Source organism: Euphorbia lathyris, chromosome 7, assembly GCF_963576675.1.
Source record: "Euphorbia lathyris chromosome 7, ddEupLath1.1, whole genome shotgun sequence".
In the NCBI taxonomy this organism is placed as follows: Eukaryota; Viridiplantae; Streptophyta; class Magnoliopsida; order Malpighiales; family Euphorbiaceae; genus Euphorbia; species Euphorbia lathyris.
In genome coordinates this window covers 550,394-575,628 of record NC_088916.1, presented here as the reverse complement: position 1 = coordinate 575,628, position 25,235 = coordinate 550,394, and the positions used below count along the sequence as shown (strand labels likewise).

The 25,235-nt window shown below is 35.7% G+C and overlaps 1 protein-coding gene across 1 annotated transcript; it reads left to right on the top strand.

Moving 5' to 3' along the window:
* The first annotated feature begins 219 nt into the window (after positions 1 to 219).
* On the top strand, positions 220 to 1,384 carry LOC136235018 (growth-regulating factor 2-like). Its single transcript, XM_066024531.1, has 3 exons — positions 220 to 397; positions 655 to 798; positions 882 to 1,384. Exons 1-3 carry the CDS (start codon positions 289 to 291, stop codon positions 1,256 to 1,258), a joined length of 630 nt encoding a protein of 209 aa, XP_065880603.1. The 5' UTR covers positions 220 to 288; the 3' UTR covers positions 1,259 to 1,384.
* Positions 1,385 to 25,235: the final 23,851 nt, after the last annotated feature.

Sequence of the window (25,235 nt, the reverse complement as noted above, 5' to 3'; positions counted from 1 at the left end):
GAATTTGATATAGCACATTGTTTTATTCACGAATGACAGAAATTTTCCTATTGTTGGACATGGATGAAATCTAGGAGATTGTGAAGGATATTATTGTGATTTCAAAACTTCATTTATTCTAAAAAAATGACCAAACCCAAGATTTTATTCACCTATATAAATCCAGGGAAAGCTTTTGTTACTATTCACATAAACTTTGAAATTGTTCTTCCCATGGATTCTAATAAGGCTCCAGAAAATGAAGCTTCTTCTCATGATCAAGAAGTAACATCTAAGTATAACAACACCATGGCATCTGGGTCTAGCAATCCTTCCTTCAGTTCATACTTTCAATCAAATGTCAGCTCCCCCAATTTCACTAGCTTTCAACCATCACCTCCTTTTCATACGAGCATAGGTACGTGTCAGATCATTTTGTGAATTAGATTTATGTTAAGAGTATTTAGGTTTCCATTCTCATAATCTTGGTTACAATCCTGACAATATCCTGATTTTGTAGCCAGAAAATATTATTTGGCTTATATTTAGTATATAATTATGCATAACCAGATTGTTAGAATCCTATGTCCTGATTATATTTAAATGTTATATTTGGTATTATGTTTATGCATAAAATGGTATTTAGAATCCTATGTCCTGATTGCTATGTCACAGGAGGTTATGGTAGCAGTGGAGCATTCACTTTGAGTCAGTTTATGGAATTACAAAACCAGAAATTGATATATAATTATATCTCAGCAAACGTGACAGTGCCACTTCATTTGCTCAGACCCATCTTCAATTCTCTCTACCCTCCTAGTGAGATTTCATTTTTTAATTTCACATTACTAAAGAAATTCCAGACTTCGATTGATCTAATTAATTTCTGGTACGATTTGCAGTGAAATTGGACACTTCTCGTCAAGGTTATAGTGATCCACACCCAGAAAGATGTCGTCGAACCGATGGGAAGAAATGGCGATGTGCAAAAGATGCACTTACAGGCCATAAGTATTGCGAGAGGCATATGCATAGATATCGGGCAAAAAAGAAGGCACAACACCAAACAAATATGGTAATAAACAGTAGCTCTGAACAAGTTCCACAAGGAGTTTCAGCTGATTCCTTTGTTAATGATCGTTCACAAAGAAGGTCTTTCTTCAACTTGAATGAACAAGAAGCACAGGAACAAAATCTGCTCCACCATTTCATTGATGATTGGACGCCTTCAGATTACTCATTAATGTCCTCTGATAGTGAGAATCAGAAACTAGAATGAATTAAAAGTGAAATCATATGATCATATGAGGATTATATGATTTATGATTATATGTGACATCATATGATCTTTGGTTTACAATTTTCTTTTTTGGAAATTTTATATGTTTATTTCAAAGTTTGGGAAAGTGATAGTGAAGTTTATTTCATATATAGACTTATTACATAAAGATTGTTTGGATAGTGATTCCTTTTTTATGTAATGCAAACTAATGTCTATTTACATCTCATGTTTTGAATTGAATTTCCCAACCCAAAAGACTTGCAATTATTATACATATGTATGAAAATATACCAAATATAAATCAAATAAAATCAAGACACAAGATTCTAACAATCTAGTTATTATTTTATGCATGGAAATATACTAAATATAAACCAAATGATAATTTCTTGCTATAAAATGAGGATATTATCTAGGATTTTAAAAATCCAATTATAAAGCAAAGAGCAGTCCTAGAAAATAATGGTGGAAGCATGATTAAACTGAATTTGAGTTTCAAAATGGAGACCACCTAGTATTTCTGTTCTGGTTATATTATAGTAAAGTGTATTTTAAAACCGTGAGATCCAAAAAATGAGACTTGATGGACTTTTAAAAGTTGCAAATTAAATAATTTCTCACCTGGAAGGAGATTCTGGTTGAGTGCTTTCATACTTCCACTACTAGAACCTACATTTTAAATCAAAAATAAAAAATCAATTATTCAGTATTATCAATTATGCATCAAAATATACCAAATATAACCTATCTCATTTTAAAAAGCAGGATATTATTAGGATTGTGGTTACCATTTTATGAATGAAAATATACCAAATATTAACCAAATAACAATTTCTTGCTATAAAATCATGATATTATTAGGATTGTCACAATCCAGTTATGAAGGAGCAGTACCTGGAGAATGAACAAATTGAATCTCAAATTCCAAATGGAGATCATATATAGTGATTCTGCTATAGCTATGTTACTGTAAAGTGTGTGGAAACACGTTTTAAAGTCGTGAGACCCAAAACAAATGGGTCTGGATCGGCTTTAAAATGTTACAAATTAAATCATTTTTCACTTGAAATGTCATGTTAAGTCTTAAGTTAAATCGAGATTCGACTCGCCCATTATATTAATCTCTGACATAAATCTCATTTTCCAAATCGGGACTCGTGAATTGAACAGAATCTTAAGATTCGGATCAAATTCAAAATATTTTTAAAAATAGGGTAATTAATTTATTAGTCCCTATATTTTGATAAAACACATTGTTTAGTCCTTGTATTTTCAAAAACACATGGTAAGGTCCTTAACCTTTTTCTCAGTGAACTGTTTAGTCCTTTCGTCTGTTTGTTAGATTTTTTACTTTTTATGACTTCGGAAATGACTAAATTACACTTTACTATTTACCTTCAAACTTTAGAAGAGGAAATCCAATTTAGAAGAAGAAGTTATTTGTATGGAGAACAAGAAAAAGAACAGACCCAATGCTTACGAATTTGAACGATTAAGGAGAAAATCAAAAAAAGAACACTCAAAATTGATTTCAGATGCATTAGAGTTTAAAGGAAATGAAAATAAAGGAAAAGAAGAACGCAAATCCAAATTGACTAACAAAATCTTTATGCGAGCCTAACGGCAGGGACTAAACAGTTCACTGAGAAAAACGTCAGGGACCAAACAGTTCATCGAAAAAAAGATTAGCGACTTTATCATGTGTTTTTAAAAATACAGGGACTAAACAGTGTGTTTTATCAAAATATAGGGACTAATAAATTAATTACCCTAAAAACTAAGATATTAAATATTAGTCTAAAAATGCAATTTTAATATTTAAATAGAAATTATATCAAATTATCATCTAAGCACTTAAGTTAAAATTCAAATTTAATGCAATTCTAATAAAACTAATTTGTAAGGTGAAAAGTCATCTTCTTCAGAACTTCTGCTCGTACTTTTTTAGTTGTTAAAAATTGAAGAACATTTTTTTTAAATGGTGGTCTGAATCGACAGAATCATGTGACTCTGAGTCGCCACCAATTCGGCCCATTCATGGTCATGAAGCTTTCGAGTCGTATACGACTTCTTCATAAATCGAATCGAATCGAATTGTACTAGTCGACTCGCGACTCCTACAATTCTAACAACTATTAACATAAATCTTAATAATTCAATAGAAACAGTTGAGATATAATAACCTAATTCACAGAATGATCTAACGCGTACATATGGTCCTATAGGAAGTAGGTGGTGGTTGAAAGCAAGTGAAACTTTGGATGTCGTCTTGGGCTTCTGGTTCTGGACTTGGCCTTGCTTCTGTTTGGGCCTTTATTTAGTCAAGGCCTTTGCTTCTGATTTGTTTATGGGACATAGGAAGTCTAATTGCCTTGAATAATATTTCACGGTTATAAAAAACTGTTAGTTCATAAGGCAATACTTAATTCTGAATTTTTTAATCTATTGAAGGCTCTTATTCCTTAAAGTTATTTTTGTCATAATCAAAACTTAATCAAAATTAGGTTTCAACATAAGTGAAATAGTTTGACGAAGTTTTTGACTTAAATCTGGAATCCACTTAAGTTGTAGAAAATTTATCCATTCATTTCTATAAATAATCTTCACATTCTCTCTCTTTTATTTTTTATTCTTCTCTCTCTAGAACAATTTCTCACTTCTTTTGAATTCCTAATAAATGAAAAATCCAAAAAATTCAAAATCAATGAAACAAAACATTGTTAACAAATTCTTCTTACAGTGAATCTCTACAAATTTTCTCATAATATCCTAATGTTTCTGATTTTTTTTTTCAAATTTTAGGAAAAGAGGTAAGAAAGGGAAAGAGAAGATGAATAACAATGAAAAGAAAACCATTAGTAATCAACTAATGAATAACAATCTAAATTGATTACCTCTAAAGGAATCGATACGAGATCAAAGAGAGAGTAAAAAGAGGAGTAATTAAGACAGGATGAAGTCGGGAGAATTCTTTAGCCACCAATGTTCAATTTAGCCGAAATGCATATGGGAGGGGGGATATTTATAGTCTCCTCAATTCCTAACCCTAGTTGTATTTGTTTTAATTAATTAGAATCTCTTTCGGAATAGGATTACTAATTAGATAAATAAATAAATATCTATCATTATCTTAATTCATATCTTAATATAAATAGATAATGATCCTAATCCAATTAGTTATTTATTTATGTGAGCGATAATTAATTAGAGATATAATCACATTAAAACTTCTAATTTATATTATCACATAATAACATAATTTAATTATAACCATAATCTAATTATAATTATCAATTAAATTATTTTACCCCTTTAGTATATAAATTTCGACTCATATGATCCATCCCTCTAAATTATAATTCTTTCCTCTGATTCCAGTCCCATATGCGCTCCATTAGGTTCTTACCGCTGTTAGCCGTATAGATTTATTGGAATGAATTAAACCTGATTAATTTCAATCAAACATATAACAAAATAAATTCGAGGACTGTTACTAACAGATTTATACTCTTAACCCTCTCACCAAGGATTTCCAGTTAATTCTCCACAAGAGACCATGGATATATCTCCTATCTATGATGAGTGACGAATGTTCAATCTAACATTAACTATCCTACAATTACTTTATGTGATAAATCCATCCATCCTGTTATCTCAAGTCGGGTCTCCAATACTAATGATCTCCTACACCGGATGCATGTAACTGTTCAGATATCTCTATATCTAAAGCTTGTGAGATCAGCTCTTTGTTCACAACAGAAGACATTATTACGTGCAAGTCTCAACAACAATATGTTAATCCCATAAACATATTACTTGACTTGGGTTATGTTAAGTTTATTGGTTTATTATAAACTTTAGTCTCACTTCATGCTTGTATAAACACTTTATGATCACTTAAATAAACTTGAGGTTTCTTTTATTTAACTTAATTAGTTTTGGTAAAAGATAAATGTCTTTATATAGTTTAACATATTATATCTTATAAAACAAACGATGAACGATTCATTTACAACTGGTTTATATTCTACAACAATTGTCTATAGGATACTATACCCAACACCTTTTTCAATGTATATCTTATGTGGTTCTTTGGAAGATTCAAGAGGGCTGGCTCAAATGCCTAACTCAATGCTCGGAGATGGAGGTCATTATCACTCACATTTTCAGGGAAGGGAACATCGTTGCAGACGCGCTTGCTCGCTTTGGCGTATTGGTCGTCGGGATCCACTGGTGGAATACCACACCTCGTTTTTTTCAACAATTTGATCTTAATGATATTTGTAACGCTGCTCACTATCACTTTTCTTAATTTTCTCTTATCCTGTTGAAGTTTTCTTATTTTATATATATATGGGGTTTGCAGGGTTAGGGATCAGGGGTGCCAACCTAGCTGGGATGTCTGATTCTTAACCTTGCTCTTTCCCAATTCTCATTAAAAAATATATATATATATATAAATAGATGTGAAAAAAAATTAAAATAAAACCAAAATATTATAGTATATTTTTTATGAGTTAGAAAAATCATCCAAATATTTCGTCGAATTTAGAAATGTTAATCTCCAAATTTATTATTAAAGTACAAAAATTTTGAAATCATTTTTAGAACTAACTAATATGCAATCGGTGAAAAAAAAAGAAATATATATATATTTTTTATAATGATCTTTGATTGAGTCAACTTGTCAATGTTAGAGATATAAATGTTCTTGCCCGCCAAGGTTAGGGGTAAAATCACATCATTTTAAATGTTAGAGGTAAAATTAATCATGGTTGCCAATATCAGTGGTATTTTTGCACTTTATCACTGCCAAACATAATTAAATTAGTGATTTAATTAAAGGAAGATATAATGAAATAAACCAATGTTAGAAGAATTTATTAGAAGAAAAAAAAAGACTAAGCCCTTGTTTGTGAGGGAGTTAATGGAAGTAAATGAGAGTAATGGAAGGTTAAATAATACATTAACTTGTTTGAGAGTTGTTTTTTTTAGAGCAAATGAAGGTTAATGGAAGTTAAATGTTTACTTCCTTTAACCTCTAAACCGGGAGTTAATGGAACTAAAGTAAAGTTCATTAAATTTTTTTATCTCTGCCGAGTAAACTTAACTTTCCTTCCCCAGTATATTTGAACTCTCAAACCAAGTTAAACTTTTAATTCTCATTTACATTCTATAAACTCTCAAACAATGTTTAATTTTTAACTGATGCGGACATCCTAACTGGGATCACTGATCACACGCGCTCTGGCGGATCCCCAGACATCAGACCCACGGAGGTTGTACCTAGGAGGGCGGATCCCCAAGACAAGTAAGCAGGGCAAATCTAGGAGTACGCAAGGAGGCGCATCAACATCTACCCTGGGCGGATCTCTATGCTTATTGGCGGATCTCTAGGTTTACTTCCTCCCGAAGTATTTCACCAACAACCCAGACAATTCGTACATGTACCAGTGTACTGATTGTCGGGGCGTATCACCTATTTTACCCTTTTATAGATAGCCTTATTGTAACCCTAGTAGGGGTAATCTTTGTCTTTTGTCATTATTAAAGGGGAGTATTTAAACCCTCATTTTGTAAGAATGATGGCAACTTTTATCAATCAAACATTATTCTCTTTGAGAACCTAAGGTTTATACCTTGTTTATCGGGATTAACTCCTTCTAGTTCAGCTAGAGAAGAAAATCTTTGTTGGTTTACGATTAAAACCTTCATTTATCGCTTTCAGTCTGTATCAGTTGGTATCAGAGCCAATCGTTTCCTGACCCGAAACTTCTTTTGGCAATGGTTCAACCCCGACAACCGCAAGATTCCATGGAAACCAGTGACCGGATGTATGAGGAGCTGAGGGAGCACCTCGCGGAGCAGATCCAAGCCAGCCATGAGCGACAGAGGCAAACCGACCAACGGTTCCTGAAGCTAACCACCTCCTTCGAAAACTTCAAGCTGGAGGTTATGGCGATAATCCGACCAACCGCGAGAGGATCGACCCAGAGGAATGAAGGAGTACGTGAACAACCACTTCCATAAATGGGTCCTAGGGATCCTGAGGTAAGAAGACCCAACTTTGTCATTGTGCATAACGCTGATAGTGATAGTGATGACTTTGAGGGTATCGGGAATGATGACACTGTTAGAACTATGAGGGATGTTGGGCCTGTTGACAACCGACGTATGGAGGTTGCTAGGGGATACCCAAGTCTAGGGAACTTTGATAGAGATGATGCCTTTAAACTAAAAATAGACTTACCGTCTTTTGGAGGCGAACTGGATATAGAGGGGTTCTTAGACTGGTTATCGGAAGTCGAACGTTTCTTTGAATATGCTGGGATTCCTGATGAGAGGAAAGTAAGGCTGGTGGCGTATCGCCTGAAGGGTGGCGCATCAGTTTGGTGGGATCAGATGAGGGAAGAACGAAGAAGAGGGGGCAGAGATCCGATTAGATCTTGGCTACGGATGAAAGCGATGTTGAGGGAGCGGTTCTTACCGCCGGATTATGAGCAATATATTTACAGCTCCTACAGGGGATGCTCTCAAGGGACCCGAAGTGTCCATGAGTATACCTCAGAGTTCTTGAGGCTGTTAGCCAGGGCCAACTTGTCGGAGACTGAAAGCCAAAAGACCTCTAGGTATCTAGAAGGGTTGAGATACAACATCCAGAATCGTATTGGCACACAAATGGTGGTTCGGGTACAAGATGCTAGGAATTTAGCCCTCAAGGCTGAATCCCAACTGACTGGGAGATCCAGGAGATCCGCCACTACTGAGTATACGCCTGGAGGAAGAGATAGCGTGAAATCCTATGACAAAGGCAAGCAGGTGGCGAGTGCCAGTGGGGCCAAGGTCAACAGTGTGGGAAGGGGATCTGTCGGAGATACTAGGCCGCACAGGGAAGCACCTATACCACCTAAGAGCAACAATCCGTATGCGAGGCCAGCGCCTTTTAAATGTTTTCGGTGCAATGAACCAGGCCATAGATCCAACGAGTGTCCTAGAAGGAAGAGCTCCAACATGGTGGAGAGGTATGAAGATGACTACGACGAAGGGGATGAAGTGTTTTGTGAACCCTTGGGAGAAGATGATGATGAGGCGGATGAAGGGAGATACGCCATTCATGTGGTACGGCATTTGTTAGTCTCCAACCGGATAGAGGGAGATCAGAGGCACCGACTATTCAGGACTCGCTGTCTTGTAAAGGGTAGGCGATGCAATGTGATAATAGATAGTGGGAGCCAAGAGAACATTGTGAGCAGCAGCGCCGTTCGGAAATTCGGATTGTTGGCGGAGGCGCATCCTGACCCATATCGAGTGGGCTGGATCAAGAACGTGGGCGAACTTAGGGTGACCCAGAGATGCAGGGTACCTATTGTGATTGGTGATTAAAGTGATGAAGTCTGTTGTGATGTGGTTGATATGGATGCCTGCCATCTATTGTTGGGCCGACCCTGGCAGTTTGACAACAACGCCATCCACGCAGGGAGAGAGAACACTTACAGGTTTGTGAAGAATGGAGTGAAGTTCGTACTTATGCCAATGACGAGAGAGCCAAAGGCCGATGAGAAGTCTACCTTGGTAGTCTGACCCACACACAAATCTTTTGTTAGTGAATGTGAAGAGAGCCAGATGGTGTATGTGGTAATGGTTAAGGCGAATCACGAATCTGCCCAAAGGGGCGAAAGGGAGATGCCGACTGAAGTGACCCGCCTACTTGGCGAATATCAAGATTTGTTCCCTGAAGGGTTGCCAAGTGGGTTACCACCTTTGAGAGATATCCAACATCATATCGATCTTGTGCCTGGGGCTAGTTTACCAAGCCTCCCATATTATCGAATGAGCCCAAAGGAGAATGACATCATGAGAGAGAAAGTGGAGGAACTCATCGAGATGGGATACGTTAGGGAGAGTATGAGTCATTGCGTCGTTCCAGCTTTACTTACACCAAAGAAGGATGGGTCTTGGCGGATGTGTGTTGACAGCAGGGCCATTAACAAGATCACCATCAAGTACAAGTTCCCAATTCCAAGGTTGGATGATATGCTGGACCAACTTGGCGGATCTCGAGTCTTCTCCAAGATTGATCTCAGAAGCGGTTATCATCAGATACGAATCCGATCTGGGGATGAGTGGAAGACCGCCTTCAAGACCAGAGATGGATTGTATGAATGGTTAGTTATGCCATTCGGGATGACTAACGCCCCCAGTACTTTTATGAGGCTGATGAATCAGGTGCTTCGCCCGGTGATTGGAAAATTTGTAGTTGTGTATTTTGATGACATTCTGATTCATAGCCAGACATTGGCGGAACATGTGGAACACTTGCGGACAGTATTTGACCTATTAAGGAAACACCAGCTATACGCCAACACTAAGAAATGTGATTTTGTCATGGAGAGCCTGGTTTTCCTTGGGTTCGTAGTTAGTGGCGATGGAGTCCAAGTTGATGGGGAGAAGGTAAGAGCTATTCAAGAGTGGCCCACTCCGAGGAATGTGGGGGATATCAGGAGTTTTCATGGGCTGGCAACATTTTATTGACGATTCATCAAGAATTTCAGTTCCATAGTGGCCCCGTTGACAGAATGTTTGAAGAAAGGAAAGGGATTCGAGTGGGCGGATGCCCAAGAGAAGAGTTTCGCCCTGATCAAGGAGAAGTTGAGTACAGCGCCCGTGCTGGCGTATCCCAATTTTGATAAACTGTTCGAAGTTGAGTGTGATGCCAGTGGAGTTGGGATTGGCGGTGTCTTGATGCAAGAGAAGAGGCCCATCGCATACTTCAGTAAGAAGCTTTGTGAGGCACGGCAAAAGTGGGCAACGTATGATCAAGAGTTTTATGCTGTAGTGAGGGCGTTGAAAGTGTGGGAGCATTACTTGGTGGGGAAAGAATTCATCCTCTACACCGACCACCAAGCTCTCAAGTACATGGGAAGTCAGAAGTAACTTCGAAGCTCCATGCATGCTTGATGGTCCGCCTTTATAGATAAGTTTCCCTATCAGCTTGTCCACAAGGCTGGAAAACAGAACAAGGTGGCGGACGCATTAAGTCGAAGGGTATCACTAATAAAGACAGTTAACCTCGAGACCGATTGTTTTGAACACATCCGAGGAGAATACGTGGCGGATCCTGATTTTGGCAGTATCTGGGAAAAGTGTAAAAACCAGCATGGAGATGGGGCGTATCACCTGATGGATGAGTATCTCATGAGGGGCAACCAGCTTTGCTTACCTTGCACGTCCATTCGCGAGAAGGTTGTTCGGGATCTACATGGCGGATCCCTTGGAGGGCATTTTGGGCGAGTCAAGACTTATGAAGCAGTGAGTTCCCGTTACTTCTGGCCTAAGATGAGGAGAGATGTTGCCTACTTAGTAGAACGATGCTATATCTGCCAGCCCGCCAAGGGACGCACTACAAATGCTGGCTTGCTGCTACTTTTGCCTGTGCCAGAAACCATCTGGGAGGATCTGTCCATGGACTTTGTCCTAGGGTTACCTAGAACTCAGAGGGGCATGGATTCCATCTTTGTCGTGGTTGATCGGTTTTCAAAGATGGCCCACTTCATACCATGTCGCAAGACTAATGATGCTTCGGCAACTGCGAAGTTATTCTTCAAAGAGGTTGTAAGGTTACATGGCGTACCTAAGAGCATTGTCTTGGATCGTGATACGAAGTTCCTCGGTCATTTCTGGCGGACGTTGTGGGCTTTGTTTGACACGTCTCTGAAATTTAGCACCACCGCCCATCCTCAAACAGACGGACAGACAGAAGTGGTTAATAGAACTTTGGGAAACTTACTGCGCAGCAAATGTAAGGATAAGCCCAGGATGTGGGATGTGGTTTTAGCCCAAGCTGAGTTCGCCTACAACGGCTCTGTACATTCGGGAACCGGGAGATCTCCATTTAAAGTGGTATACACAAAGACCCCGAATCACATCCTGGATATAGCCCATCTTCCCAAAGGAAATGTGACCGCCAACCAGCTGGCCAGGGATTATGTACAGATGCACCAAGAGGTGAAAGAGACTCTTGAAGAGAGGAATCAGAAGTTAAAGGCTAAGGTAGATGAGCACCGCAGGGACCTACAGTTCGAAGTCGGGGATGAGGTTATGGTATATCTGGGCAAAGAGAGACTCGCCAACGCCGCAAGTAGCAAGCTTCGGCCTAGGAAGTACGGGCCATATAAGATCACCAAGAGGGTCAATGCCAATGCCTATCATATAGCATTGCCGAACTGGCTTGGTAAAATCTCACCAGCGTTCAACATCCGTGACCTTAGCCCATGGAAGCTGGATGGTCCTTTGGAGTTCAAACAGGGCGAATCAGTGCCGAATTCTTTTAAAGAAAGAGAGAATGATGCGGACATCCTAACTGGGATCACTGATCACACGCGCTCTGGCGGATCCCCAGACCTCAGACCCACGGAGGTTGTACCTAGGAGGGCGGATCCCCAAGACAAGCAAGCAGGGCGAATCTAGGAGTACGCAAGGAGGCGCATCAACATCTACCCTGGGCGGATCTCTATGCTTATTGGCGGATCTCTAGGTTTACTTCCTCCCGAAGTATTTCACCAACAACCCAGACAATCCGTACCTGTACCAGTGTACTGATTGTCGGGGCGTATCACCTATTTTACCCTTTTATAGATAGCCTTATTGTAACCCTAGTAGGGGTAATCTTTGTCTTTTGTCATTATTAAAGGAGAGTATTTAAACCCTCATTTTGTAAGAATGACGGCAACTTTTATCAATCAAACATTATTCTCTTTGAGAACCTAAGGTTTATACCTTGTTTATCGGGATTAACTCCTTCTAGTTCAGCTAGAGAAGAACATCTTTGTTGGTTTACGATTAAAACCTTCATTTATCGCTTTCAGTCTGTATCATTAACTTTCATTTCCATCACTTCTCTTTCCTTTCCATTACCTCCTATCACTCTCTGGAAACTAGAAATATCTGAAGGGTATTATTGTAATTTCAAAACATTATATTCTAAAAAATGACCAAAACCAATATTTTGTTCTACTATAAAACCATGGATAATATGTGCTAATATTTCACTAATCAAAGAAACCATAAAATTCTTCTTATGTTTCATCAAATGGTGGGATAGGCAATGAGCAAGAAGAAACATCTCAGCCTAACAACACCATGGCATTGAAGCAAAGGTCTTCTAGGAAACCTTCGTTCAGATCATTTTTTAAAATGCTCTGTGGTGATAACATCGAAAGTTTCACTAGCTTTCAACCTCCTTTGGATAGGACCATAGGTACGTGTTAGATCATTCTGTGAATTAGATTATTATATCTCAACTGTTTTCTGTTGAATTGTTAACAGTTTTTAAGCAGTTGATCTACTACTGTTGATCTACTTTGAGGAGAAAGAAGGAAGTTTGTCTTTCTTTTATATTTTCTTTTTAATCCGTGTTCATATATTTATGGGATCTCTCTATTTGATCTACTGTTGATATACTCTGATCCGAATATTCGAAGATCGGATTGCAGTCTTCCATTAATTTGGATTTCTAAGAAGTATATGTTTCATTATTTTTTTTTATGTTTTTTTACACATTTTATGGTTTTTTCTTGCTATTTGTAGTTGTTTTGGTCCCTTTGTGGATTTTGTAAGGGTTTATTCCTTATGGTTTTCTTATTGTATCATCCAATGAATATAGAAGCATTTTCATAAAAAAAAACAGTTATTAAATATGATCTTACAAGAAAAATGATTTAATTTGTAACGTTTTAAAGCCGATTCCAGTCCATTTTTTTGGATCTCACGGCTTTAAAACGTGTTTCTACGTATTGAAACACTTTACTGTAATATAGCCAAAGCAGAATCACTATATGTGATCTCCATTTCGAATCTGAGATTCAATTTGTTCATTCTTCAGGTAAACTCTTTCCTCATAAATGGATTGTTACAATCCTAATAGTATCCTGATTTTATAGCAAGAAATTGTTATTTGGTTGATATTTGGTATATTTTCATTTATAAAATGGTAACTACAATCCTAAAAAAGATAGGTTATATTTTCATTCATTCATAAAATGCTTTTAAAAAAACATAGGTTATATTTGGTATATTTTGATGCATAATTGATAATACTGAGTAATTAATTTTTTATTTTTAATTTAAAATGCAGATTCTAGTAGTGGAAGTATGAAAGCACCCAACCACAATCTGCTTCCAGGTGAGAAATTATTTAATTTGCAACTTTTAAAAGTCCATCAAATTTCATTTTTTGGATCTCAAACGTGTTTAAAATACACTTTACTGTAATATAGCTAGAGCAGAATCACTATGTGATCTCCATTTTGAAACTGAGATTAATTTTATTCATGCTCCCACCACTATCTTCATTGTAATTAGATTTTTAAAATCCTACATAATATCCTGATTTTATAGCAAGAAATTATTATTTGGCTTATATTTAATATATTTTCATGCATAAGATGATAATCAGATTGTTAGAATCCTATGTTCTGATTTTATTTAAAAGTTATATTTGGTATATTTCCATGCATATCTAAAGAGTAATTTTATTTAAAAGATCAGCATTCTCAGTTGAATGAATTACATATTTAATAAAATTACATCTGAGCAAACGTGGAAGTGCCACCTCATATTTAATTACCCTCCTAGTGAGATTTCAATTTTAATTTCACAATATTCTAATTAATTTTAAGATTTGCAGTTAAAAGGGGAAGTTCTAGTGATCCTCATCCAGGAAGGTGTGGTCGAACCGATGGGAGGAAATGGCGATGTGCAAAAGATGCAGTTATCGGCAAAAAGTATTGCGAGAAGCATAAGAATGTAGGACGTCCAAGAAAGACTGCAGGAACTAGCTCCCTATTAACGACGCCTGTCGCTAAGGCAAGGATTGGAAATATCTCTAACGCACAGTTGCCTACCACATTTTATGGGTTAGCGGATTTGAATAGCAAACTTTCAGTTTTATATATTATATATAGAAGAGATAGCTTTCTATTTGTAAGTCGGAGAGAGAGTGAAAGAGCTTTTGAATTGAATAAAGAGGGCACAAAAGGAGCTCCTCCTCCGTGAATACTCAGTTCGTAATTTAGAGACTAAATTTTGCACTATGTATTTTTGGTCGCATGAGTAAATCTAAAAATTGACCTAACCCCTTACAGACTAGTTAGTTACTGACTAAATGTATTCAATTGTTAACTTATGAAATTTGGTCACTAAATGCATTTAAAGACTAAATTGGAACCGAATTTTCCCTCCCTAACTGATGATATTCCTGTAGTGAGACTTAATACATAATTTGATATACTTACTTGTCATGTCTTAAGGTGTTGTTGCACCTATCATATGCTTAACTTGTCTGTTTTATAAATTTGACACCCCTTTTTACTGAGTTGAAAATTTCGAAATATAATGTGTTTAGTGTCAGAGATTAATATAATATTTACGATTAAGCCTTAACTATCATTATAAGCTTTTAATTCAACGGTTCCATGACCGGGTATCGGAGCTTTTAAATCAAATGACTTAGGGTTCTGAATTTAAACACATGGTGGGATGTATTTGTGTTGTACATGTTGCAAGTCTTTCATCCACGTAAAATACGTGAGTACAGGCAACGGATAATGTAAAAACAAACTCTTTCGATATAACTTCCTCACTTCACCAATTGTAAACCAAAGATCAAATTCAAAACTTGAGATGTAAATAGATTGCACTACATTTTTGGAATAACTCATTTGAAATAAACATATAAATTCCTACAAACCCAAACTTTGAAATAAACATATAAATTCCCAAAAAAAAGAAAATTGTAAACCAAAGATCATATGATGTCACATATAATCCTAAATCATAAATTATTTCACTTTTAATTCATTTTAGTTTCTGATTCTCACTATCTGAGGACATTAATGAGTAATCTGAGGACTTCCAATCATCAATGAAATGGTGAAGGAGATTTTGTTCCTGTTCTTCTTGTTCATTCAAGTTGAAGAAAGAGCTTCTTTGTGAATGATCATCAACAAAGGAATCAGCTGAAACTCCTTCTGGAACTTGTTCAGAGCTACTGGTTATTACCATATTTGTTTGGTGTTGTGCCTTCTTTTTTGCCCGATGTCTATTCATATGCCTCTCGCAATACTTATGGCCCGTAAGTGCATCATTTGCACACCGCCATTTCTTCCCATCAGTTCTACGACATCTTTCTGCCCGTGGATCACTATAACCTTGACGAGAACTGCCAGATTTCACTGCAAATGGTAGCAGAAATTAATTAGATGAAGCAAAATTCTGGAATTTCTCTAGTAATGTGAAATTAAAAAAATGAAATCTCACTGGAATTCAAGATGGGTGTGAGCAAATGAGGTGGCACTATAATGTTTGCTGAGATGTAATTATATGTCAATGTCTGGTTTTGTAATTCCATCAACTGACTCAAAGTGAATGCTCCTGTTGTGTTCATACTTCCACTGCTACCATAACCTACATATCAAATTAAGATAAAAATTCAGGACATAGGATTCTAACAATCTTATCATTTTATGCATAAACATATACCAAATATAACATTTAAATAAAATCAGGACATAGGATTCTAACAATCTGGTTATTATTTTATGCATAAAAATATAAACCAAATAATAATTCCTTGCTATAAAATCCAGTTCTGAGCATAGTGGTGGAAGCAAGAACAAATTGAATCTCACGTTCAAAATGGAGATCACATAGTGATTCTGCTATGAGTATAATCACACTAAAGTCTGTTTTTCAATATGTGTAAACGTGTTTTAATGCCAAAACACTAGATTATTTCTGTCATGTTTAATACTCTTAACATAAATCTTAAAAATTCAATAGAAAACAGTGGATATAATCATCTAATTCAGAAAATGATCTAACACGTACCTATGCTCGTACCCAAATGAGGTGGTGGTTGAAAGCTAGTGAAATTGGGGGAGCTGACATTTGGTTGAAATGGTGTGGATAAGTTGAACACTTGTTGTTCCTGGATGTTATCACCAAAGATCATATTAAAATATGAACTGAAGGAAGGATTGTTATACCGAGATGTTACTTCTTGATCATGAGAAGAAGCTTCATTTTCTGGAGCCTTATTAGAATCCATGGGAAGAACAATTTCAAAGTTTCTTCTGTGATTAGTGCATAGTAACAAAAGCTTCCCCTGGATTTATATAGGTAAATAAAATCTTGGGTTTGGTCAGTTTTTAGAATAAAGGAAGTTATGAAATTATAACAATACCTTTACATGTTTTTAAGTCTAGATTTCATTTGTTAGGCTTAGTACATGAGTTTCGTTGAACTTGCCAAAAAGCTTGATTGACCCCTGAATTACATGGTTTTATTAACCACCTAAACTTGTTTAAAATGTAATGATTAAATTCTTAAATCTATAAAAAAAAAATACTATAAAGATGTACAAAATAGAAAGTTAATTTGTTTTAAAAGCATAGAATCATGAAATAGATTTTTGCTTAATAAGTTTTGAATTTTTTTTATAGCTTCAGATAAATTACAATTTATGTCACTTTAAACAAGTTCTAGGGAAATGGATCACTTTAAAAAAAATCAGATGGCCAATAGATCATTTTCGGGAATCAATTACTATTATGCATAGCATGCGGAACAGTATAAAGTCCTTAATACTTCTGGCTTCGGAAATGGAGCCATCGTTAGCATTCCACGTGTGTGAACACAAAGGGTAGTTAAGCTTTATTAACATGCGTGATTCTCTAATAAGCCCTATTAGAGAATCGTATGCATTGACGTATTTTTTCATTTTAGATTTATAATATCGATAAAAAAAAAAAAAAGTATTTCCAATATTTTTATGGATATTATATAAATTAAAAAGTATGTAGCTTAGTTTTCATTTTATATTTATAATATCTTTTTTAATTTTTTTACATTAAATTATTAATGATGTACAAAAAGAAAAATAGATGGATAATTAGATGTTGAATTTCTTTTATTTATTATTGGATTCGATTTAAAAAAATCAATTTTAGGTTAAAAGGGTAGTTTTGTCACTTTACTTTGAAAACCCAGATTTACTAGTATCTTATGAGATTTTAAACAATCTCACCTAAACCCAATCCTTGGATTTAGTACTTCATTGTGCTTTTAAATGGTGAAATTCACTATAAATGGTGAAAGTATTTTTAATTTTAAATTCCTAATTTAACTCGAATTCAAAATTCATTATTAGGATGTATGATTCGGATTGGTATCCAAAATATTAGTTGAAAGGAACAAAAATGGTTAAATCTAGATTTGCTAAGGTTAAATCTAGCTATTTTAATGCTTCTAATGGTGATGTAGTTCTTGATGACAATGTTACTTCGATTCATTATTGAGTTTTTTTTTTTTTTATTCATTATTGAGTTATTAAGAAAGTTTATATTTCATGTAATATCGACTTATTACATCTCAAGTTTTTGAATATCAATATATCAAAACTTGTTCATACATCATAACACAATTTAACAACTAAAATAGATAATACAATGGCTAGACAATTTTGAATAGATAGTGTTTTATAGATTACAATGAAGTTTTGTAGTGATTTTCATATTATGCATTTATGTTTTAATTATTTTGTTTAATGAGAAGCAACTCTAAGGATGAAAAAATGTTTTAGTTATTATGCATTTATGTTTTAATATTCTCTTTTTTTTTACCAAAACTATGGTAGCAAAAACACGTCTTGTGCGATCCGCATAAGAGATAAAGGTGGGTGGTCCCATTTTCTTCAATAAATTGGCCCTTTGAAGTGCCGTGAGATCCAAGAAAGGTAAACCAACATGAGACATATTTTGATAATCTACTAATTCACCTCGAGCGCCCAAAACAATGTCGGTAATTAAATTACCCATAGGCACTTGCTTATTGCGGGACTTGGAAGCTCGAACTAAATTAGTAAATATCATCTTAATACTATCAATGGTCAAACCCTTAAAAATAGCATCTAACACAACCAAATCACGAACTTGCACTTTGGAACTTTCAACCCGACCAAATAAGGAGAATGATAAATACTTGTGAAAGAAGAAGATACAATCATCCTTAAGTAGCTTACTAGATGTGTTCTTTGGACTAAAAACATCTAAACCGGTTAAAGATTGCCAAACTGTGTGTGAATTAAAAGGCTTTGGCTTGGAATAAAAATTTCGGGTAGGAAAACCAAACCAACGGTTCATGGCCGCATACCCAACGTCATAACGAACTCCATCATTCCGAAAAGAGATAACTCCTTTCTTCTTGTCATAGGTTAGAGTGACCAAAAACTCAATAATATGCGATTTAAGACTAGGAAAACGCATACTAGAAAATCGTTTCCAACCAAGAACGGAAAGAAATTCATCAATACGCTAGGTAAAAGAAAGTGTGTTTACCGTGTCGGTGTCAAGAAAAAGCATGTCGACGAACTCTATTTGGCTATTAGAAAATTGGCGATATTTGCGTCCTTCGGCTTCCGTCGTAATATCGAACGGTGCGCCATATTGAACCCGTAATCGATTGACTTCGGTGGCCTTAGCTTTGTTAGCAACGGTCTTTTGTCTTGGCATATTTTCTAGTGAAAGTTGGTGAATGATATGAAGAAAATATGAAAGGATGAAAGGAAGAGTAAAAGATAATGGTGGTGAATTGAGGAAGAAGAAGATGAATAGGGTAAAGATTTATGGGGAAGATGAGTGAATCTTGGTATTGGGAAGAGAAAAGATGATTGATTGGTGTAAAAAGAGGTGATTTAAATAGGTGTAAGTAATAGGTATTGATTAGGATAGATGAATGGGTAATTAATTTAGAGTAGGAATAGGAAAAAGAGTGAAAATTCGCCCCTAATCCCGTCCCTGTAAGTCGCAAGTCGCGACTGAGATTTTCAAAATCTCAGTCGCGACAGCAAGTAGGTAAAGGGGTCGAATTTTTGCTGAAATTTGTCCTCCTGCTGTCTCAACTGAGAATTCGTAATCTCAACTGAGATTTTGGAAATTCTGGGTAAAATTTGGACTGTTTTTGATGATTTTAACACTTCTAAACCAATTCCTCTTATAATTAAGTGACATTAATGTGAATATTAATCCCTGAAACTGAGATAAACAAAACTGAAACATTAAATTGAAGGAAAACCAAGGGTTGTTCCTTAAATAAAAGAAATAAACTAAAGAATAAATGCACTTTTTTTATTATAATAAAAAATGTAAACAATACCATATTATACAGTACATAAAAAAACATCGTACTCAAATAAACAAAACACTCATATATAATAAAACAACAAACAGAAACGCATAATATATCCCTAAGTAGATGACAGACGACGTGCATTGGCCCTGTTAATCTTCGTTTGAATGAAGACTTGCCTCTCTGATGCAGAAAGGAATGTTGGACCAGAACGGAAAACTCGTTTGACAAGCCCCTCGTTCTCCAAGAACTCGTAGTCTAAAATAGGGAATGGTTCTGTATTAGTCCAAGGGACAGAAATGGTTCCCTTGGCTCCTAGTATGATTCCACAAATGATGTTGGCGAACCCAATCTTCCGGTTCTTCGAACGGGAAGCAGCAACTAACCCCTCCATTAGAATCTTCGAGGAGTTCACTGAGTTGCCTTGGAAAATGTCGCCCAACACATAGAGATCAGTATCTTTCACAATATTGCTACTGACTCGACCAAAAAGGCTGTGACAGAGGAACTTATGCAGATACAGCATGGAATTAGAATTAATGGATTTGTTGAAGGCAAGACGTGGATTGAATCGCCAAAATCCTGTTAACATCCTCCATATATCTCTAGAAGTCATATCCCTTCCAGGATGGTGTTGAGTTGTGTCTCGGGGTGGAAATCCAAACCAATTATGTAGTTCTGGATATCCAAAAGTGAAGACCTCCCCCTCACAATGAAAACTGAGACGAACACGTCTCTTGTTGACGAATCTAACAGTGGATAAAAATTCCAGAACCCAATTTCCAATAATAGGAAATTTCATAGAAGCAAATTTGGTCCAACCCAAATTAGTAAGATATCGATCAATGTCTTCGCTTATCCCGAGTTCCTCGTTCAGAAACTCGTCTAGATACATCATGCCAAAGAATTGAGCATATCTAAACTGCAGAAAGCGTTTCCCCTCGTCATGGTTGTAAATGGGAAACCATGCACCATAACGATCGGAGATATCAACTTTCCCGTTTTGAGCAGAAGTGTGTTTTTGAACATTTTTCAAAGACTTAGTCATGTCTGTGAGAGAAAAGAAAATGAAGTCTGTAGGATTTGAGAATTTGAGAAGGAAATTTAGAAAGATAAAATGAAATGGAAGAAGTCTGATCCTACAGGAATATATAAGACCTATAAGTGAAAGGTTGTGTCTGTTAAAAAGAAAAAGGTGTCAAAGTGATACCTCTTTGATTCAACTGACAGAAATTTTAAAGAAAGAAGACTGTAATCCCTTACAGTTATCTCAATTGCAAAAGACAGAAAATCTCAACTGAGATTTTCGGAATCTCAACTGAGATTTCCAAATACTGAAACATGGAAAATCTCAACTGAGATTTCTGCATATTTAATTTCTCAATAACACTTAACACTTAATGAAACTTTCAAAACATGACTAAATTAAAATTTTAATGTTAACAAAACTCATTTGTACACAAAAATAAATATAAAAATTAAAAATTAAAATTAAAGTAAATAAAATTAAAAATAAAAATAAAAATAAATAAATTAAAAAGAAAAAGTATAATAACGATGAACATAAAATAAGAAAAACTATAAATTAAAAACATGAAAACTAAATAAATTAATTTTCATAGAATTTATCCACGGATTCAATTGCTTGAATTGGAGCTCCGTCGAAATAAATCTTGCAACGATTACCATTCACCTTAAATCGTTCGCCATTAGACTTTTCTAACTCCAAAGTTCCGTAATCAAATATTTTAACAACAAAAAATGGTCCAGCCCATCTAGATTTTAGCTTTCCTGGAAATAACTTTAATCTCGAATTAAAAAGTAAGACTTTATCCCCAACATTAAAGTTTTTAATTTTGATTTTGGCATCATGCCACTTTTTAATTTTTTCCTTATAAATTCTTGCATTTTCGTAGGACAAATAGCGTAATTCATTCAACTCGTTTAAGTCGAACAAACGCTTTTTTCCTGCGCTTTGCAAATCATAGTTAAGGGTTCTTATAGCCCAATATGCTTTATGTTCTAATTCAACCGGCAAATGACAAGCTTTACCATAGACTAATCTATAAGGTGTCATTCCGATAGGTGTTTTAAATGCAGTACGGTATGCCCATAATGCATCGTTAAGTTTATGTGCCCAGTCTCTTCTAGAAGACGAAACTGTTTTCTCAAGTATCCATTTGAGTTCTCTATTTGAAATTTCTGCTTGACCATTCGTTTGAGGATGGTACGGTGTAGAGATACGGTGGTGTACTCCGTATTTTTTCATAAGTGACTCAAAAGCTCTATTTACGAAATGAGTACCACCGTCACTTACCATAACTCTAGGAACTCCAAATCGACAGAATATTGAATTTAAAAACTTAACAACTACTTTAGAATCATTTGTCGGGGTTGCAATTGCTTCAACCCACTTTGAAACATAATCTACGGCTACTAATATATAATTTTTGCCAAAAGAAGTAGGAAAAGGACCTATGAAATCAATCCCCCATACGTCGAAGATCTCAACTTCCAATATGTTCGTAAGAGGCATCTCATCTTTCCTTCCTATATTCCCTGTTCTTTGACATTTATCACAGCGGATAATAAATGAACGGACATCTTTAAACAGAGTAGGCCAAAAGAATCCGCATTCAAGTATTCTAGCTGTTGTTTTGCTTACGCTATTATGATCTCCGTAAGCGCTAGCATGACATTCTAACATTATAGAGTCATATTCAAACTCACTAACACATCTCCTAAGTATTCCATCGCCGCATGTTTTGAACAAGAATGGATCTTCCCAAAAATATTTCTTAGCTTCTGAAAAGAATTTCTTCTTTTGCTGAGAATTCAATCCATCTGGCACAACATATGCAGCTAAGTAATTGGCTATATCCGCATACCACGGAGCTATGACACTTTGTACTTGCATGAGATGTTCATCGGGGAAATCATCTTGAATGCCTGATGTTTCACCGATGGGACCGTTTTCATCCTCAAGTCTTGATAGATGATCGGCGACCAAGTTTTCAACTCCCTTTTTGTCTTTAATCTCAATGTCAAATTCTTGCAATAATAAAACCCATCTAATAAGACGCGGTTTTGCATCTTTCTTAGAAAATAAATACCGTAAAGCTGCATGATCTGTATAAATGATGACTTTAGATCCTAACAAATAAGATCGGAACTTATCACATGCAAAAACTACTGCTAACATTTCTTTTTCAGTTGTGGTGTAATTTAATTGTGCACCGGACAATGTGTGACTTGCATAATATATAACATGAAGTTTCTTATCCTTCCTTTGACCTAATACACATCCTACAGCTAAGTCACTTGCATCGCACATAATTTCGAAAGGTAGATTCCAATCGGGTTTCGATATTATAGGTGTACTGACTAAAGCCGTTTTCAAAGTATTGAAAGCTTGTAAACAATCTTTATTAAAATCAAAAGTTGAATCCTTCATAAGCAAATTTGTAAGTGGTTTGGAGATTACAGAAAAGTTCTTTATAAACCTTTTGTAAAAACCTGCATGACCTAAAAATGATCTTACTCCCTTAACAGTGGTTGGTGGGGGTAATTTTTCTATAACTGAAGTCCTTGCTCTGTCCACTTCTAAACCTTTTTTAGAAATCTTATGACCTAAAACAATTCCTTCGTCTACCATGAAATGACATTTTTCCCAATTTAATACTAAATTCGTTTCCTCACATCTAGACAATACTTTATCTAAGTTCTGTAAACATGCATCGAAAGAATCTCCATAAACTGAAAAATCATCCATGAAAACTTCCATTATATCTTCAATGAAGTCATTAAATATTGCTGTCATACATCGTTGAAACGTTGCTGGTGCATTACATAGACCAAAAGGCATTCTCCTATATGCAAATGTTCCGTAAGGACACGTGAAGGTTGTTTTATCTTGGTCATCCGGGTAAATGTAAATTTGAAAGAATCCGGAATAACCGTCTAGGAAACAGTAAAATGCATGACCGGCTATCCTTTCGATCATTTGATCAATGAAAGGTAGAGGAAAATGATCTTTCCTAGTTGCTTTGTTTAGGTTCCTATAGTCTATACAAACCCTCCAACCGGTGGTGGTTCGTGTAGGTATCAGTTCACCTTCATCATTTCTTACAACAGTTATGCCTCCCTTTTTAGGTACACAATGGATTGGACTAACCCATTCACTATCCGAGATCGGATAAATGATTCCATTGTCTAAAAGTTTAGTAATCTCATTTTTTACTACTTCTTTCATGTTCGGATTTAAGCGTCTTTGCCTATCCGCTTTAGGTGGCTTATCCTCTTCTAAGTGAATTCTATGCATTACTATACTAGGATTTATTCCTTTTAAGTCTGAAATTTGCCATCCCATACTTCCTATCCTATTTCTAACAACTTCTTTCAATTTTTCTTCTTGATCGTTTGTTAATTTGTTAGAAATAATTATAGGTAGAGAATCGCCTTCGCCTAAGAAAGCGTACCTCAAATGACTGGGTAACTCTTTAAGTTCTAATTTAGGGGGTGTTACAATTGAAGGCGGAACTGGTCCATCTTCTCTAATCAAAGGCTCTGGGTCCTTATCGTCTAATTCCTCATCTATTATAGGTTCAATTATTTCTTCACTTTGAATTACATCATTGACACATTCTTCGACTAAATTAAGTTTCATACAAGCGAATTCCTCCATAGGGTATTTCATCGCTTTGTTCATGTTAAACTCGACCTTATCTTCTCCTATCCTTAAAACTACCTTCCCTTCCGACACATCTACTAGAGCGCGTCCCGTGTTCATAAACGGTCTGCCAAAAATTAAAGGGCAATTTACATCATATGCAAAGTCTAAGATAACAAAATCGGTAGGAAAAATAAATTTATCGACTTTGACTAAAACATCTTCAATTATACCATATGGCCTCTTAGTGGTTTGATCCGTTAATTGCAAAACCATATTGGTACGTTTGATATCTTCTTCTAAACCTAACTTGTTAAAAATAGACAATGGCATTAAGTTTATACTTGCTCCTAAATCACAAAGACAACTTGGGAATTCAATATCTCCCAACTTACACGGAATAGTAAAACATCCGGGATCTTTGAGTTTAGTGGGCAAATTACTTGATACGATTGAACTACAGTCTTCAATTAACGAAATGGATGAAATTCCTTCCCAACTGATTTTCTTCGAAATCAAATCCTTTAAAAACTTACCATAGTTAGGAATTTGTGTGATTGCATCCATGAATGTCAAATTGATGTGCAAATTTTTAAGTTTATCCAAAAATGTTAGAAGTTGTTTATCATAGTCCTTATTTCGAACTTTGTGCAGAAAAGGTGGTTTGGGTACAAAAGTTTTGGTACTTGCGTCAAATGGTGAACTATTTGTGTTAAGATATCTTCTTTGGACTTTGGTAAATCAGTTCCTGATAATTTTTCCCTGAACGAAGAGTGATAGCTTTCACCTGCTCTTTCGGATTTTCTTCCGTATGGCTGGGAAGACTTCCCTCTTTTCGGGATGGAATTGATTTAGCAAGTTGACCAATTTGAACCTCCAAATTATGGATGCTAGATGAGTGGTTTTTAATAAGCTGATCGAATTTACTTTTGATCCGTTTAAAACCATCGTCGTGATTACTTATTTTTCCACTGATAGCATCTATAAACTTGTCGATTTTAGAAGATAAAGTGCTAATCGTATCTCTTGACTGATTCTGATAATTAGTGGTACGACTTTGATTAGCGCTTGTATTATTGCTATTGTTATCTTTCCAGTTAAAGTTAGGATGATTCCTCCATC

Excerpts from the sequence above, each read along its gene's own strand:
- LOC136235018 (XM_066024531.1), top strand. The coding sequence starts at position 289 with ATGGCATCTGGGTCTAGCAATCCTTCCTTCAGTTCATACTTTCAATCA. Across the intron at positions 398-654 it reads TCCTTTTCATACGAGCATAG|GAGGTTATGGTAGCAGTGGA; the intron begins GTACGTGTCAGA and ends GCTATGTCACAG. Across the intron at positions 799-881 it reads CAATTCTCTCTACCCTCCTA|TGAAATTGGACACTTCTCGT; the intron begins GTGAGATTTCAT and ends TACGATTTGCAG.